Source organism: Dunckerocampus dactyliophorus, chromosome 3, assembly GCF_027744805.1.
Source record: "Dunckerocampus dactyliophorus isolate RoL2022-P2 chromosome 3, RoL_Ddac_1.1, whole genome shotgun sequence".
NCBI lineage: Eukaryota > Metazoa > Chordata > Actinopteri > Syngnathiformes > Syngnathidae > Dunckerocampus > Dunckerocampus dactyliophorus.
This window is the reverse complement of record NC_072821.1, coordinates 20,625,064-20,641,459: the sequence shown is the minus strand read 5'-3', so window position 1 is coordinate 20,641,459 and position 16,396 is coordinate 20,625,064. Positions and strand designations below refer to the sequence as shown.

General features: G+C 41.0%; 1 protein-coding gene across 2 annotated transcripts; it reads left to right on the top strand.

The window, feature by feature from the left end:
• The first annotated feature begins 1,579 nt into the window (after positions 1 to 1,579).
• slc5a7a (solute carrier family 5 member 7a) lies at positions 1,580 to 12,314 on the top strand. Of its 2 annotated transcripts, none has more exons than XM_054770690.1 (9): positions 1,580 to 1,859; positions 2,212 to 2,438; positions 2,859 to 2,972; positions 3,690 to 3,845; positions 3,927 to 4,075; positions 7,140 to 7,283; positions 7,426 to 7,579; positions 8,965 to 9,182; positions 9,264 to 12,314. In XM_054770690.1, the coding sequence occupies exons 2-9, from the start codon at positions 2,255 to 2,257 to the stop codon at positions 9,936 to 9,938; spliced, it is 1,794 nt and encodes a 597-aa protein (XP_054626665.1). In that variant the 5' UTR covers positions 1,580 to 1,859; positions 2,212 to 2,254; the 3' UTR covers positions 9,939 to 12,314. The 2 variants fall into 2 exon arrangements, with proteins under 2 accessions (XP_054626665.1, XP_054626666.1); XM_054770691.1 differs by having other exon boundaries at positions 1,580 to 1,897.
• Positions 12,315 to 16,396: the final 4,082 nt, after the last annotated feature.

The window sequence follows — 16,396 nt, the reverse complement described above, 5'->3', positions numbered from 1 at the left end:
ACTGGAGTTCATTAGGTAATTTTGCAAAATTGAGAGAGATTCAATCCAAAAGCTGTGCAGCTGTGGGTTATTTGTTTTAAACATGCTTACTCACAAGTTTGCTCACATTTTGTCATTTAAAGTTTGCTCACTTTCTGTGTGTGACCATGTTTTTATTTAAAGAGAAAGAATAACTGATGCGTGGTAATGGATAGATAGCTTGTGCATTGATGAAGGAAAGAAAACGGGGAAAAGGTATTGAAAATCTAAAATATTACTGTAAACAAATATAAGTTTAAAAAACTGACAGTATATCACGTGTGTAATGTTAAATGAAATAGAAAAAACATAAAATGTAATAAAGTAAATATAATAAATGGGAAATAAAATAAATTAGAGTAAGTAAAGATATTAATAAATAAATGGATACTGGAGTAAAAATTTTGACCATACAATTTATAATTGAATGGATATAGATTACATATAGATAACAGAGATGAAGGCAAATAAAAAAAAAAGAAAATGAATTAAATGGAAAAAATAAAAGTAAAAACGTGTAGCTTGTGCAGTGTTAAAGTAAAATGAAGAAATAATGTTTAAAGACAAAAATAAATGCAAAATGTAATAGAATGGGAATAAATAGTTACTAATAATACAGCCAGCGAGCGCCACTTACTGAAAAATGAAAGAAAGCAAGGGCCACTTTCGCATTTTGTAGTTATATACAGTATATTTAAAAAAAAAAAAACTGCAGCTCAGCTTCGTGATATAGGTGAAACAGCATGTAGTTACTATGAACATCCATCTATTGCTCTTTTTTTCCCCATTTTTGATGTTTTTTTTATTTCCAAATATTGCAACTTTCTTTTTAAATGATCTTTTTAAATTGTCTTCTCATAATGTTATGACTTTATTCCCATAATATAACTTTTTCCCCAATTCAGTTTTCAAAAAATTACAACTTTAGCCGTTGTTTTGTGTTTTTCACATAATACTATGACTTTAAAAAAAATATGTATTTTTTCTTTAATATGTCAACTTTATGCTACTAAAATGACGCTATTTTTTCCTCATAATATTACGACATTATTCTTTTATAACAAAAAAAAAAACACGACTTTTTCCTCACTAGTTTGCAACTTTTTTCTCTTAATATTTTGACTTTATTCTTATGGCAAATGGCAAATGAAAAAACACAAATGCAGTTTGGACTCCCCTGTGTTAGACAGAGAAACATCGCACGTTTGCAACACAGCATAATACAGTACAAACACAACACATTGTTTTATGAATACCTTTCTGACTGTACAATATGATGATCACTGTTATAGGTGTAATACATAAAGTGCTCATAATAAATGTACTGTATAATCTGGAGAAGAAATGATAAACAATAAACTGCAAGCAGCAAAATGTCACATTTATAAACCGTATAGTGTCCTCCGGTAGACGCGTCAAGGCTTCTTTTCATTTTTCAAAAAAAGGTTGCAGTGAGTCAGCTAATTGCTTGAAACACATAATAGACTTTGAACATAGACAAATGCATGAAAGATTTGCTCAAATGGCTTAAAATTGTGTTTTTGTCTTCAAATGACATGTCAAAAAAGTTACATTTGTAAGCCCATTCATTCTGCTTTGAAGTAAGTGGATCTCAGCGTGCATGACGTAGCACGTGTCTCGGTGCAAGGTGCTCACTGAGGGGAGGGGGGACTTTCGGTTCCTCTGACGTGTGTTACCAGTCCTCTGACGGCACCTGCCCCCCATCAAAAGCCCACAAAGTCACCCGGGAGACCTCCGCCGTTGTCTCATTGGAGCGTTCCGCACAGGCTCTTGACGGAACCGTCTGAGGTGGCCAGCCCATGCCTCAAGAAGCTTCTCAAGTACGTTGAAAATACTCTCCTAGTAGTTTGGCGACAAGGTCAGCTCGTTTGCATCTTATTATTTCACTCGAATTATTTTTTTTCTGAACTTAACGGGAGGTGTGGAAGTCATTTTCCGTGCGTAATGCGCCAAATTACGCACAGACGATTTACCAGAACAAAGCAAAAGATCTAATTGACGTGTATTGGAGCCAATGTTGCTTTTAGCTTTATTGGCTGTTTTTTTTATTTGGATAGGTTTTACATGTATTGTCCCTAGGCGTTGTTGACAGTAATTGAATACAGCGTGCTTTAAAAAAGTGGCATATATATTCTTGGCACACGAGTCTCTCTTTCTGTGCGCACTCGACAGGTCTCCATGCGTCCTCGTTCCTAGCGCAAGACCCGGCGCGACCATGACCATCCATGTAGAAGGACTTGTGGCTATCGCGGTCTTCTACCTCCTCATCCTCTTCGTGGGCATCTGGGCGGCATGGAAGAACAAACACTCCGGAGAGGCCGAGGGAACCGACCGCAGCGAAACCATCATGGTCGGAGGCAGAGATATTGGATTATTCGTCGGGGGATTTACCATGACAGGTAACTGATTATAAATTTCACCACCAGTACTGAGGTATCAGATTTGTTTTATACACTAATTGATTAAGTTTGTCTAGGCATATAGAATGCTGACCGGCCATTTCATTAGGTACACCAGCAAAGCAGATCCAGTCCAACTGTATCAATTGTTTAAATGTTCGAAATACCTCACAGTTCGATGCATGTACATCTCTAGTACTGCAAACTACAAGGGTAAACATAAAGTGAATACTAGATTATAATTATCATGGTCTTTGTAATACAGCTTTTACACTTGGCTCTCGTTAGATGTGAAGGTTAATGGAGTGGTTAGTACCACGAGATCTTTTGAATTCATTAAACAAGGCAACAAATAAAATGGGAAAAAAACATATACTTGGAAATGTGTTTAATTTGTTGTCTTTTTCAAACTATTTTCAGCAACTTGGGTTGGAGGAGGATATATTAACGGCACTGCTGAGTACGTTTATCTTCCAGATAAAGGTTTGGCTTGGGCACAAGCCCCCTTTGGATATGCCCTCAGTCTTGTTCTTGGTGAGTGATGCATGTTTATGTTTGTCATCCGCCCCTGTCATTTACCCCATTCGTGCATGTTTTTACCAATTGAGACTCACAATAATGTACTGACTTGGTTTATTTGGTGTGTCTTTAGTTGTATAATGCCTTTCGGTTGCCAGTATTTTGTCCCATGACCCTCTCTTGAGCCCTAAGGCTGCTGCAGCTGAATTGGATATTTTAGATCATGTTTATTAGCATATAGTTTGCAGTGGTGTAGAACTGCACTGCATCACATGAAGATATAAAATACATTTTTAGCATGCATTAATACAGCCCGGATGAAAAGCGTGCACTTGTGTCTGTGTGAAGGTATCATTTAATGCAGCTTTTGCATTGAATTTCATCAACAAGTGTACTTAATGAAGTGTCCAATGAGTGTATAGTCACTGGGTTTGTCACGTCTTGAAACTATGACATCAACTAGCAGTGACATTTGAACACAATCTGTTCGTGATAAATCTGGCAACAAATATATACACACCCTGCATAACAACAAAATGAAGGGATTATTAAACATTCTGTTCTAGTTTTTTAATTTAGTTTCAGAGATTATCTGTTAAAGCACAAGCAGCACACTTGAGAATTGCATCCAATCTTTTTGTGTACATATTTATTGACTCATTCAAATCATAAGCTAATAATTACAAGTCCTGAAGTGTCATAGTACAAACATGTCCATTCATTGTCCCATAGGTGGACTTTTTTTCGCCAAGCCCATGCGCTCAAGGGGTTATGTAACCATGTTAGACCCGTTCCAGCAACTGTACGGGAAACGCATGGGCGGCCTTCTCTTCATACCTGCATTAATGGGGGAGATCTTCTGGTCTGCCGCCATCTTGTCCGCTCTCGGTAAGCTTACTACTGTCTAGGTGTTCATGAAAATCATTGTCCGCGTCTGAGTGACATCATCTGTGTCCATTGTGACCTCAGGTGCCACTCTCAGTGTCATCGTGGACATCAACATCAAAATGTCAGTGATCATCTCGGCTCTCATTGCCATCTTTTACACGCTGGTTGGAGGACTTTACTCGGTGGCCTACACTGATGTTGTGCAGCTCTTCTGCATCTTTGTGGGCCTGGTAGGTCAATGCTGATCATTATTGTGTAATGTGCAATTATAGCTTATTTGGCCTAACAATGAGGCAATACAGTATATCTAGAACATCCCTCAGTATCTTACCTTAAAGTCATATCGCTTTTGTGAGGGAGTTTGCTTTTTCGCCCTGTGCTTATGTGGGTTTTGTCTGTGTACTCTGCTTTCCTCCCTCCAACAGTCCAAAACGTGAATGTTTGGTTAATTGGAAACTCTAAATTGCCCATAATTGTGTTTGACTGGCACCTATTCCAGGATCTATGACCATCATCAGCTGGGATAGGCTCCAGCTCACCCATGACCCTCAATGGAATAAGCGGTAGATAATGAATGAAAGAATGCTCTTGTAAGCGCAGGGGCTTTGGATATTAGATTACTGAATGTATTTAGCAGGGGTCGTCAATAGGTGGCCCGCAGGCCTCATTAGGCCCACCAAAGCTTTTCATTTGCCCGCCATACATCATCTAATGGCAACAGTGAGGCGTAAGCATCACAGTGAAGAAGCAGTAGAAGAAGATGGTGCAAATATGGTGCTATAAACTCAAAAAAAAAATGCTGAAAACTAGACACTGAAAATTGGACTTTTAACAGTGACTGGACCACAATGTATGCATTTAGCAAAAATGCGGTGGGGAAGGCGATGTAAGTAAACACTGGGATTATAGGAAGGATTATAACCTGTGGAGGCACTATCAGACAAAACATCAAAACTTTCACGCAGTACATCCACTTAGTTTGATATACACACACAAAAATTGAAAACTTGGAAAGACAATGACGAGTGAAGCGGGATTATCTTCTCTCGGCCCTGTTCTGTGATGCAACTTTTTTGTTTTCCACTTGTAATTTACTTGAAATTCTGCTGTGATGCTACTTACTGTATTTTTACTTGATCCATTTTTGTTTTATTTGCATGAAATACTGCTGTTATGCATCTTATTTTCATTAAATGCACTTTTGCTGTTATACTAAGAGCTTTTTTTAAAGGGATAGTTTGGATTTTTTGACATGAAGTTGTGTGACATCCCCATCAGCATTGTGGTCCAAAAACAGCGACTTACCCCCCACTTGGTCTCCTAAGTCCAGTTCTGGTCAGATTTCCGTGATGAAGAACGTAGTTCCACTTAGTTGCTAGGGACAATTAAGTAAAGACTTTGACTTCTCAAAACAATATGCGTTCAAAAGATTAAAACATTTGCGTCACAAAAATGCCTTATCAAAAAAAAAAAACAGACCTCACAAAACGCTTGGTGTTATATCTTTGTCTCCCGCCGTATTCCTGCGCACTGTCGCCTGTGCGTTCATATGTATGTAACGAAGACGCTCGCATCTACTTCTGCAACCGAGCGCCACGGCCATCTTGTTTACGTATGTGTTTCACAGCGGAAGAAGATGCGAGTGTCTTCGGCACATTCACATGAACGCATCACGTTCTTCATCACAGAAATCTGACCAGACTTGGACTTAGGAGACCGAGTGGGGGGGTAAGTCGCTGTTATTGGACTACAATGCTGATGGGGATGTCATACAACTTCATGTCAAAACAAAAAATCCAAACTATCCCTTTAAAGTCGCGGTGAAAAAATTACATTGAAAAGGCATATTGCCTGTGGTAGTCGTGTGCTTGGATGTTGAAATATTTACCTTTTTTTGGGTGGTTTTTACAATTTTCGCCACTTCTGCCGAACTCTGTAGAAGGAGGAACAAATTCCATTTACCCCAGAAGTTCCCACCCGGAAGCTATCGTTCACGCCAATGCTTTCTCAATTGTTGTGTTCCAGTTCTGGATGAATGTCTGTTGTTTGTTATATATTTATTTATATTATGCCCACTCTGTTGTGTTAAAGGCTTTTGCCGGAACACTTGAGGAGGCGGAGAAAGCTTGTTCACATTTCCAAAAAATGCCATTCACTGCGTCAGATGCTTCGGCATTTCAGCAAACAACAATTGTTTTGATACTACCCCCGCAGATTGAAATAAAATAAGTCAAAAACCCACAAGACGTTCGACCGTGCAAAAGCGTGACAAGGTGGCAGTAAGTCAATCCACATTTTTTCTACTAATATTCTCTATAGTAGCCAGCCTAATGCTAATAAAGTGTTGATGTAACTGGCTTGGTTTAACGCTAGGCAGCTATTGTGGTATCTGTTGTAGCTTGCAACAATAAATCCAAAGGGTCGTCTTTGATTGCAGCTTCACTATGAATTTTAGAATAAAATATGGGTTATCACTCATCTTGTGGGCTGCCACTCATCTTTCAAGCCTATCTTGCAGTCGATCTTTCAGTTTCAGTAAGTAAATCCATATTGTTTTTACTACTATCTATTCTACGAATCTTAGAATAATAGTATGGGGTTTCATGCCAGGGTTAGATAAGCAGTGATCTGCCGCTCACTGGTCTTGTATTTTGCAGTGTGCATGGAGCTGTCAGTATCACTTACTGGCAGTCAAATAAACATACTTTTGTGTGTGTTATCATACTCGTCATGTTATTACTGCGTTATTAGTGTCAATATGTCACTTTCTTGACTTTGCTGTGAATTCATGGCTGCATTTGTTTGACTCTGGTTCCTGGAACGTAATCTGGTAGTCACGTCACAGCCAAGATGGCGTCGGTTCAGAAAACTCACTGGGGGGGTTGCGTGTCAAAATCGTATCCAAATCTGCACTTAATTTCACTCGTAGTTGTTTGTTTATTTATGACATGTACTGTCCCATTATGCTCACTTGACATGAGCTGCCACACTTTGAATGCTTTTATTTTATATGACTATCATCCATAGCAATCCACAAACATTGTGTTTTAACGTGCTCATGACACCAAAAAAAGTTTGAAAAAAAAACAATAACAAAATGAAAGCATTCACTTAATAAAACATTTTTGTCATACTGCTGTCTGGCCCTTGGGCCAATACATTTTTTAAACCGTGGCCCTCCCCATTATGTAGTTGAGAAGCCCTGGTTTACAACATGTATCACAGGATTGTGAGAGCACGTAAATGATTGTGTGTTAACTTGCATTCATTATACTTGTTTGTGTCCACCTGCAGTGGATCAGTGTCCCATTTGCGTTGACCAACGTGGCTGTGTCAGACATCACAGTGACTGCTGTGAAGCAAGTGTACCAGTCGCCATGGAGAGGCAGTGTCAACAACAGCGACACCTGGGTCTGGATTGACAATTTTTGTCTTCTGGTACTGTGTTCCTTCTCATTTTTTTAATCAAATGAAAATGATATAGTGGAACTGAATTTTGCTGATGGTTTGCTAGTTTAATTAAAACAGAGTTAAAATTCTGTTCATAAATGTATCTAATCGGACTGTAATTTGAATCCAGATGCTTGGAGGCATTCCTTGGCAAGTGTATTTCCAAAGAGTCCTGTCTGCTTCCTCTGCTACGTACGCACAAGTCCTCTCCTTCCTGGCTGCTTTCGGATGTCTGGTCATGGCCGTCCCCTCTGTCCTTATTGGAGCTATCGGAGCCTCAACAGGTTGGGAAGTTCTTACACAAGCTGTCATGTGCATGAAATATGTTTGTGTGTTTGTGTGATTTGTGTTGCTCAGGATGGATCCATGTTGCCCATAGATCTGAGAGAGCTGGGTAAATAGCAGCTGCTTCACCTCATTCATTATGTAGCAGCGATCCATTTTAAATATTGCATCAGAAGGAAGCGAGGGACCAAATTAGTGGATTGATTTACAGATTTCTCAGTGCCAAAATCGTATGTGTACACCTGGACACTTGAATATACTGGATGCAGTACACTGTACAGCATCTTTTTTGCGTATTGTGTTATATTCTTCAACTTGAGGCTTTTTTTAAAGCAGCGCCAAGACTTAAAAGTGTTGTAATCCCATTTTAAGTTGTACATGTACATATTACATTAACCTTTAATGTAACGTAACCTTTTACAGCCTGCTATACGTAACTAGAAATTTTAAGTGAATGGGTTACAAATTTAAGGAAACTCTTAGGACAAAAAAAATCACTAACTCAGGCATACTTACTGTATATTCCGTAAATATGCCCCCTAGGTTACGTTCATGCTTCAGGTCAATTCAGATTTTTTTTTTTTGCTCATATGTGACCTGTGTCTGTTTTTTCTTGTCAGTGTGAACAATACAATTCCATTTTTTTTCAAATGCAACCCAGACCTCTTTTGTATGTGGTCACAAATCCGATATGTCTGGACGTTCAGGTCACATATATCTGACCTATACGTCACCGAAAGTGGACAAAGGCCACAGTTTGTCGCCAAAATCGACAGGCGCGTAAATAAGATGTTTTGGAACTGATTACTTACTTCAATGTCGCACCACTCTTGGCACAGACGCCTCACTCACACACTCCTCCCAACAAACGTCATAGCAAGTTCCCCACAAAATGCCATAGCCAAAATCCCTGCCCGCTCCCTTCTTATTCTCCTACGCGAAATAAATTAGTTAAGAAAATGTTGGACACTTTTACTTCTGGAAACACGTTGCGTTGCGTGTGACATTGTGATTTGTGCACACGTGCTTCACTTCCTGGGCGCATCGCATTCACATTTAGAAGTCGCATCATACCCTGCAGTGTGAGTGTAACCTTAGAGGATGATAAACGGCACAATCTGATTGGAACTTTACTTTTATGATACTCTGTGTCGTTACATCAATGCATTATAGTTTGTATTATTGCTTTTTGGTTCATGATCTCACCTTTGAGTAGTGTTTGGAGCTGGTGTGTTTTTGGTGAGAAATAAATATTACACATGAATTATATTTCAAGCAAATACTTCTGTATACTTTTTTCTTCTTTGTATACTTTGTTTTTTGTTATCATTTAGTAAGCATAGTAATTCAATCAAAATTATGCTGATTGATCTGCTGCACTCAGACTGGAACCAAACAACATATGGTGCCATTCCGCCTAAAGACAAGGAAGAGGCAGATATGATTCTGCCCATCGTTCTCCAACACCTCTGCCCGCCGTTTGTCTCTTTTTTCGGCCTCGGTGCTGTGTCTGCTGCTGTCATGTCGTCTGCAGACTCGTCCATCCTGTCAGCCAGCTCCATGTTTGCAAGGAACATCTACCAGCTGGCTTTCAGACAGTCGGTCAGTGCAGTGTTTTTCCACACGACATTCATACTCCATGATTTTGTCTTAAATGTGTGTCCCACCCCTTTTTCTCCACAGGCATCAGATCGTGAGATTGTGTGGGTGATGCGCATCACCATCTTTGTGTTTGGCGGTCTCGCCACATTGATGGCCCTGGTTACGGGGACAGTTTACGGACTGTGGTACCTCAGCTCAGACCTGGTTTATGTCATCATCTTCCCCCAGCTCCTCAGTGTGCTCTTTGTCAAAGGCACCAACACGTACGGCTCAGTGGCTGCTTATTTGTTTGGCATGGTGCTGCGTATAGGCGGAGGCGAGCCCTACCTGCAGCTGCCCCCTTTCATTTATTACCCCGGTTGGACCATCGAGCAACGCGAGCACCACATCACCGGAGAAATGGAGGATGTCGTCATCCAAAAGTTTCCATTTAAGACAGCCTCTATGCTTGCCTCCTTTCTTGGTAACGTGGCGTTCTCCTACTTGGCTAAGTACCTGTTTGAGAGCGGCAAGCTGTCGCACAAGTACGACTTCCTCGATGCGGTAGTGTCCAAGCACAGTGGAGAGATTATGGATAAGACGACGCTCGTGACTCGTGGCAACAACATCGGGCTGTCTGAGATGGCGCCTGTCAAACCGCGGCTGAGTGTGACCTTGGCGGCCGCCTTCACGCGCCGTGACACGCTGCCAGCAGAAACAGTGGAGGAGGAAGAGGAGGAGTCGAGCCCTGACTCCTCCCATCACGATGAAGAATGAAAAACTCAGTATGGGATTTTTAGGTGACTGAAATCTGGTCAAGCTGTCAATCACAAAAAGACGACGATGAGCCAACATCCTCTCACAGGACAGTGAGGTACCACACTGACTGGTGGCGATTGGGATACGAGTGGCAATTTCAGGAGCAATATGTTCTCACTAATTTAGTAGGAAATTGGACAGCTTAACACGTTTGAACTGTTTCATACACATGAACCATCCATCCCTGCAGTGGCAAAAATTGTCCAATGAAAATACAATACCCCATATAAAAATATTTAATATATTGTTAAAAAATAATTTACAATAAAGCAGACAACAAAGGGGGTTATGGCGTCGTAAGTTGTTTGAATAACATTACTAGTATATTTTGTTGTTGAATAACCCAAATGTATTATCCTTTCTAATACTGTTTGATAAAATCTTACTAAATTCTAGTGAGAACAGGCTCGTCAGGATACGTAGTGTAGCAGTTTATTGATGCATATGAGGTCCTCTCTCAGTGGAATACCATAAACACCCCTACAGAGAGATCTTCAGTAATATAACCATCTGTTTGAAAGATGCGGTCAATTTCATTATTATCATTTTGTCTCTGACATCAATCAGACGATATCAAACTGCACAAGTAGAAAGAAGAGATGAAACCGTTTCAGAGTTTGACAGAGCACAACGATAGTTTGCAAGTTGGAAAAATACTTAACACCTTTGTAAAACTCCCAAAGGAAAACGAGATGTGCAGCAGGGGAACGGATGTGGTTCCCAAACGAGTAAGATACTCAGTTGTTCTACTGTGATGTGGGGTCACATTCTCAATGACAACCAAGAGTATCTTCCTCAAGGATACTTGGGATGCTTTCACAAGTCTGAAGGAGAACCAGGAGCAGACATGGTTTTAGCATACAATTACATGAAATACTGTAGCTTGTGATGCCATAAAATGAACTATAGCTAATGTAACTTTGCTCACTGCTTTTGTTAGGCCATGTCCACACGCATATGGATATTTTAAAAACAGATTTTTCTTTGCGTTTTGGCCGCTCGTCCACAAGCAAACGTAGGTTTTTGTCCTTAAAAGTTGTTTTTTGGAAAACCACTTCAGCCTATCGGTGTGGACGGGTAAAATAAGAGTTTTTTCTTGTTTGTATCATAAAAAATGTGCATCATTATCTCACATTTTTAAACCTTTTTAACAACAGAATGTGAAGTTATTGTATCATGGGTGTTGGTTTCATTTCTTTCAGCGGTAGATGAGCGCATATGCGTTTTGCACCATGGGCACAGGCACTTAAGAAAAACATTTAGTATATTTCCTGGGCTCCATGAAAGCGTGTGTTGATTTTAAGATAATGTACCTGCCACAAAGTCAGTTAGGTTAATTTGAGACTCTAAAATTGTCGATAGGTATGAATATGAGTGTGAATGTTGGTCTATTGGCTGGCGACCAGTCCAGGGTGTACCCCGCCTCTCGTCCTAAGTCAGCTGGGATAGGCTCCAGCATACCCCCGCGAAGTGGCATAGAAAAAGGATGGATGGATGTACAGTCATTGCTTATCTAATATCTCACTATATCGATGAACAGAGGTGTTATATTGCACGACCAAGTCAGCTGCTGTTGCTTTTTCAGGTTTCTTCTTCGCTCAACATGTGCATGACAGCTGGTGAATGTGTTTTATTTGGACAGACATTTTTTGGATGGAGATTTTTTTTATAACACCGTATTGGGAAAATGTGGGTTTTTGAAAATATCAGTGCTCGTGCGGACATGGCTTTAGATGCAGTCTGACAGGCACTGGCATATACATTTCTGAAGGCTGGTATAACATAAAACAAACACACCATGACTTAATCAACTCATCAATCAAGCCGAATAGACACGACATTATAAAAGCAAAAGCGGAAATAGTTGACTAGTTCTCTTTGAGAAGCTGATTTCAAGCATCAATGTAAAAAAACACGACATGTTTCAAAAGAGCGTTTATTCAACTGCCTTAATGTAAATCATGTGAACAGATGTGTTTATTTCCACGAAACCGACTGTACTCTGGTCAAATCGCAGTGAAAGAACACTTGAATATGAATGTAACCGCCAATCATATTGTCTCAAGAAGTGTAATTGCTGTTTGTGTATTTTATTTTGCAAGTCAAACGGTTGCAGAATAATGCTGTTTTGAGTTATCGATGTGTAATGTATATGTTGTTCACAGGCTTGTACAGATTATTTTCTCTGTGACGTACATGTTTGGGTAAATTTGGAGGGAACGATGTAGTGATAACAAATTGCTGTTTAACATTATTCAGATAAGATGGAAGGATGTTATATAAATGTTTATTTATTTTTGATGTCATAACAGATGTACAACAATAAAAGTGTCACATTACAATGTCAAATAATATATATTAATATACTTTGGTATAGTGTCACATTGTTATTCCATATTATCTGAAATGCTATTGGCGTTAAGCTCCTGATACTTACGTGTTTTAGTGGCTTTGCTTTTAATGCATTTTTTATAGCTGTAGTAGTCTTCATGTCAAATGCATTTCAAACTTGTGATTTGATACTATAGATGTGCTATGGAAGCATTATACTCATTATTCATGGGATTTGGAAAGGCAACTGGGAAACTCAATGAAAGTGATTCTTCCCTCAACTGGCAGCCTGCAAAAAATGCCTGCTATCAATAGGTAACGCAGTGAACACGTACTGTACTGTATGTAGGGCTCCATTCAAATCCTTTTAAAACTATTTGACTTATCTGAAGAATTAACAAATGACAATGGGCTAACGTGTTCATGTAGCAAAACCATGCAGTCAGAAATGTAGTATGTTGTTTTTAGCCAAATTATTGGCTGAAAATGTAAATATTCCCAGACATGTTTGATGCACTTTAGTAATACTACATTTTTGGAGGCATGACAGTAATCTTTTAAAACGGCTCACTGTCTATTTTTGAGGTACTATCATTTTTAATTTAACTTTAAAAGTGGTTATGTTAGAGCTTTCTTTTGTGGCGGCCCTTTGGCCAGTTGGGTGGTAGACAGAGCGCATGTCTGAAAACGTGAGTGAAATTACGATCGCTTGGGTTGCATCTTTGTCCCCGTTCATGGCCATAAGGAATGACAACGTCTTAAAATAGCTCTCCTTCCCTGGTTATTTACATTATCTTAAGTGCTGTACTCTCGTCTTGGACCCGAGCAGGAGCCACTTGGGTTGGGCGGGGCTGCTGGTGGTCATCGCTGATGCACTTGGATGGGAGGGGTGTAGCATCCTGGCGCCTGTTGTCATAAAATCCACCAATGGTAGTGCACAAGAATGACGCAGGTACTCGACCCATTCCCTGCACCTCCTCCCTCATCATAATTGTCCTTTTTGGCGTCCTTGAGAAGTAAGACCAATCCCATAAAATGGACAGAGTAGAGGGTGGGGGAAGAAAGAACATCCCATATCCATTCATGGCGAGTGCCTCACCGAGCACTCTCCATAATTAACAATTATCAAGGAAAACTGTCGCTTGCCCGAGTCAGTCCTTTTATTTAGTGCTTTACGGACAACGAGGAGATGGTTGGGGGAGGGGTTTTGCGTAGGACTCTCAGGATGGGATCGTTTGGACCTGAACCAAAACAGAGTCATTCATTCACAACGACTGGGTACATTTAGAATGCCCTCTTTACAAACGTCATTGATAGTTTTGGCTCAAGCGGATTTTTGGCTTCAATTTGAAGTCATCAACAAAAGGCTTGACATTTATGTTAAATTTATCCTCTCAATGGCTAACTCACTCACATTCCAAACATGTCCAAAAACGTTGCTGTTACTTGTACAGATATTGACCATGATGCAAACTGAATTCACTCCCATCCACACTTCAATCCATTTTCAATTCAGTCCAAGTACAAAGGTTTTAAGAAATATTGTACTTCTTCTGCATGACGATAAAGGTGATGTCAGCATTGCTGCAGCAATGTCATGGCATCATCATCGTGGAAGTGTCCAATTAGAACGCTCATTTGTCATCCAGGAGCCAGATGAGGTAGCTTGGGCATCCGGTCAGGATGCCTCCCAGACGCCTCCCTGAGGCAAAAGGCCTTGAGGAAAACCCAGGACACGTTGGAGAGACTATGTCTCTCAGCTGGCCTGGGAACACCTCAAGATCCCTCGTGAAGCGCTAGATGAAGTAGCCAGAAATAGGGATTCACTGGTGTCTCTTCTTCTGCTACCCTCAAGACAATAAGCGGAAGAAGATAGATGAACGGATGGATGGAGATGTCATCCTCAATGGTGCCCACTGCCTCTACAAGGTACAGTCCATCCAGGTGTTGCATTCTTGCTCACAGTGCAACCAAAAAGTGTGTGGCTGGGCTTCCCAGCATGTCTTGCGGGTTATAAATTAGTATAAAATAGTATTGGTTTGCATGTACAGGTATATTGGTGTGTAAGCGTTTATTTAGATATCCGCCTAACCCATGTGGTACAGTTACACGGTGTCTTCTGAAAGTTACTTGTGTTATGTTTTGGTTGGTTTGGTGAAGTTGGCATTTGGGTGGATAAGCTCCTGTCGGTTTGTGATGTGTTAGTAAGAGTGTAAATATCAACCGGTGCCAACCTGCATATAAAGAACACCCCCTCAAGGAAGTTGAAATATGCCATTGACTACTTTCTAGACTCAAGTTTTACCAAAGTAGGAAAAATTAGATGGGTTTTATCCCAATAAATGGCCAAATTATGGAGATTATAAGCACAAAAACGTGTTCATGAAAAATCAAATCGAACATGCAGGCCAAATATGCTGGGATCCGCTGCATTTGCTATGATATGTAACCAAGTAGCTTGGTGACATCATCTCTCAGCAATCGTACACACGTTGTTGTTGGGCAATTGCAGTTCTTGTCTTTTACACGTACTTTCCCAGACCACCCCCTCTTTCTTTGCATTATCCATTTCAGGGTCACGGGGGAGCCTATTTCAGCTGATAATGGCAAGAGGCAGGGTTCACGCTGGACCCACTGTTAGGATGTTCAGGTAGCATAATGTACAAATATTTGGGCTGTGGCGGGAAGCAGGAGTATCCACACGAGCACATGGAGAAAATCCAAACTTCACAGGTCCGAGCCAAGATTCAAACCAGCAAGCTTTTTCGTTGCCGTATGCCGGTAACACAAAAGTTAAAATGGCATTACAGTACAGGAATCATAGGAAAGGAGACATCCGACAATCTTATAGTTTTGTCTAATTTGTCAGTACACAGGAAGAATAACAGAATGAATACTCGGTGTGCTTGTGTAGGGTTACTGTGGGTACTTCAGCTTCCGCCTAAAGTCCAAAAACATGCATGTTGGGTCAGTAGAAGACTAGGTCCACGTGTGACGTGTGTGTGAATCACTGTTCGTATATAAAGGTACACTATGTGATCTGGTGATCAGTCTGGCTGTGATAGGCCCCAGCTTTCCAATGACCCTGAACAGTAGAAGCCAGGGGTGTCCAAAGTGCAGCCCATGGGCCAGTTGCAGCCCGTGGCACATTCTAAATATATTGTATGATTTAACAAGAAAACTAAAACAAATCAGCAGTTATTTTACGAATGAAGTCAAAATGATGAAGGGGACTGCCTTATTTGGAGCATGATGATGTTTGCTGGTGTTGTTGACTGAGGCACCTGGTCATGGCACCAACGATATCAACCAGAGCCTTTGGCAGCAGCTGAGGGGATGTTCTAAAGAGCTTCTTCTCCGATCAAAGAAGGCAGGAGGTTGTCTCACTCTTCCCCCAGACGTGGAGGTTCGCTGCGCTCGGCAGGGCATCACACAGCTTGCACCAGGAAACGGACCAGATGGAAGTCTGCCTGCAAGATGTTTGTCCAAGTGACCCTGCGCTGCAGTGCATTGCACCCACCTTGTCTGTGCTCGTTGCTGCCGGAGTCCCACTCCACACCTGCTCTGACCTCTTCCTGGAGTAGATGGTGTCTTTCCTTGCCGCGGGCCTGGCTTAACAGGGTTTTTGGGAAGTATCCCAAGCTCGCTCTGCCTGACGCCATGGTGCCCACCTGTGCCTTTTCTCTCAGGCGTGTCTTTGCCACCTCCACTGCTTTCCCAGACTTCCATTTCCTTCCTGTCCTCACCTCAAAGCCAGCTGATGACACCTTGCAGTCCCCGGAGTCCCTGTACTTCTCTGGTGCGTACCACCATGAATTCTTCAGTGAGCCCACTACAGGTCAGCGCTAGGATGTTACTCGCCCCATACGGTGCAGTGCTGGTGAGAGTACGCGGAAGGCCCAACCACTATCAAAGAAAGCCACTGAGTTCCTTTCTAGGGACTCAACTGGTGCCCTTGAGACTGGCAAGAGGGTTCAACCTGGACTGGTTGATTATGAGGAAGTTATCATTTTTGGAAAGTTAGGTGGGGAGAAAAGTTATAATATTATGGCAATAAATTCCAAATATTATGAGAAGAGAATTTA

Coding starts and splice junctions, on each gene's coding strand:
- slc5a7a (XM_054770690.1), top strand. CDS start 2,255: ATGACCATCCATGTAGAAGGACTTGTGGCTATCGCGGTCTTCTACCTC. Junction 7,580..8,964: donor AGCTATCGGAGCCTCAACAG/GTTGGGAAGTTC, acceptor TGCTGCACTCAG/ACTGGAACCAAACAACATAT. Junction 9,183..9,263: donor AGCTGGCTTTCAGACAGTCG/GTCAGTGCAGTG, acceptor TTTTCTCCACAG/GCATCAGATCGTGAGATTGT.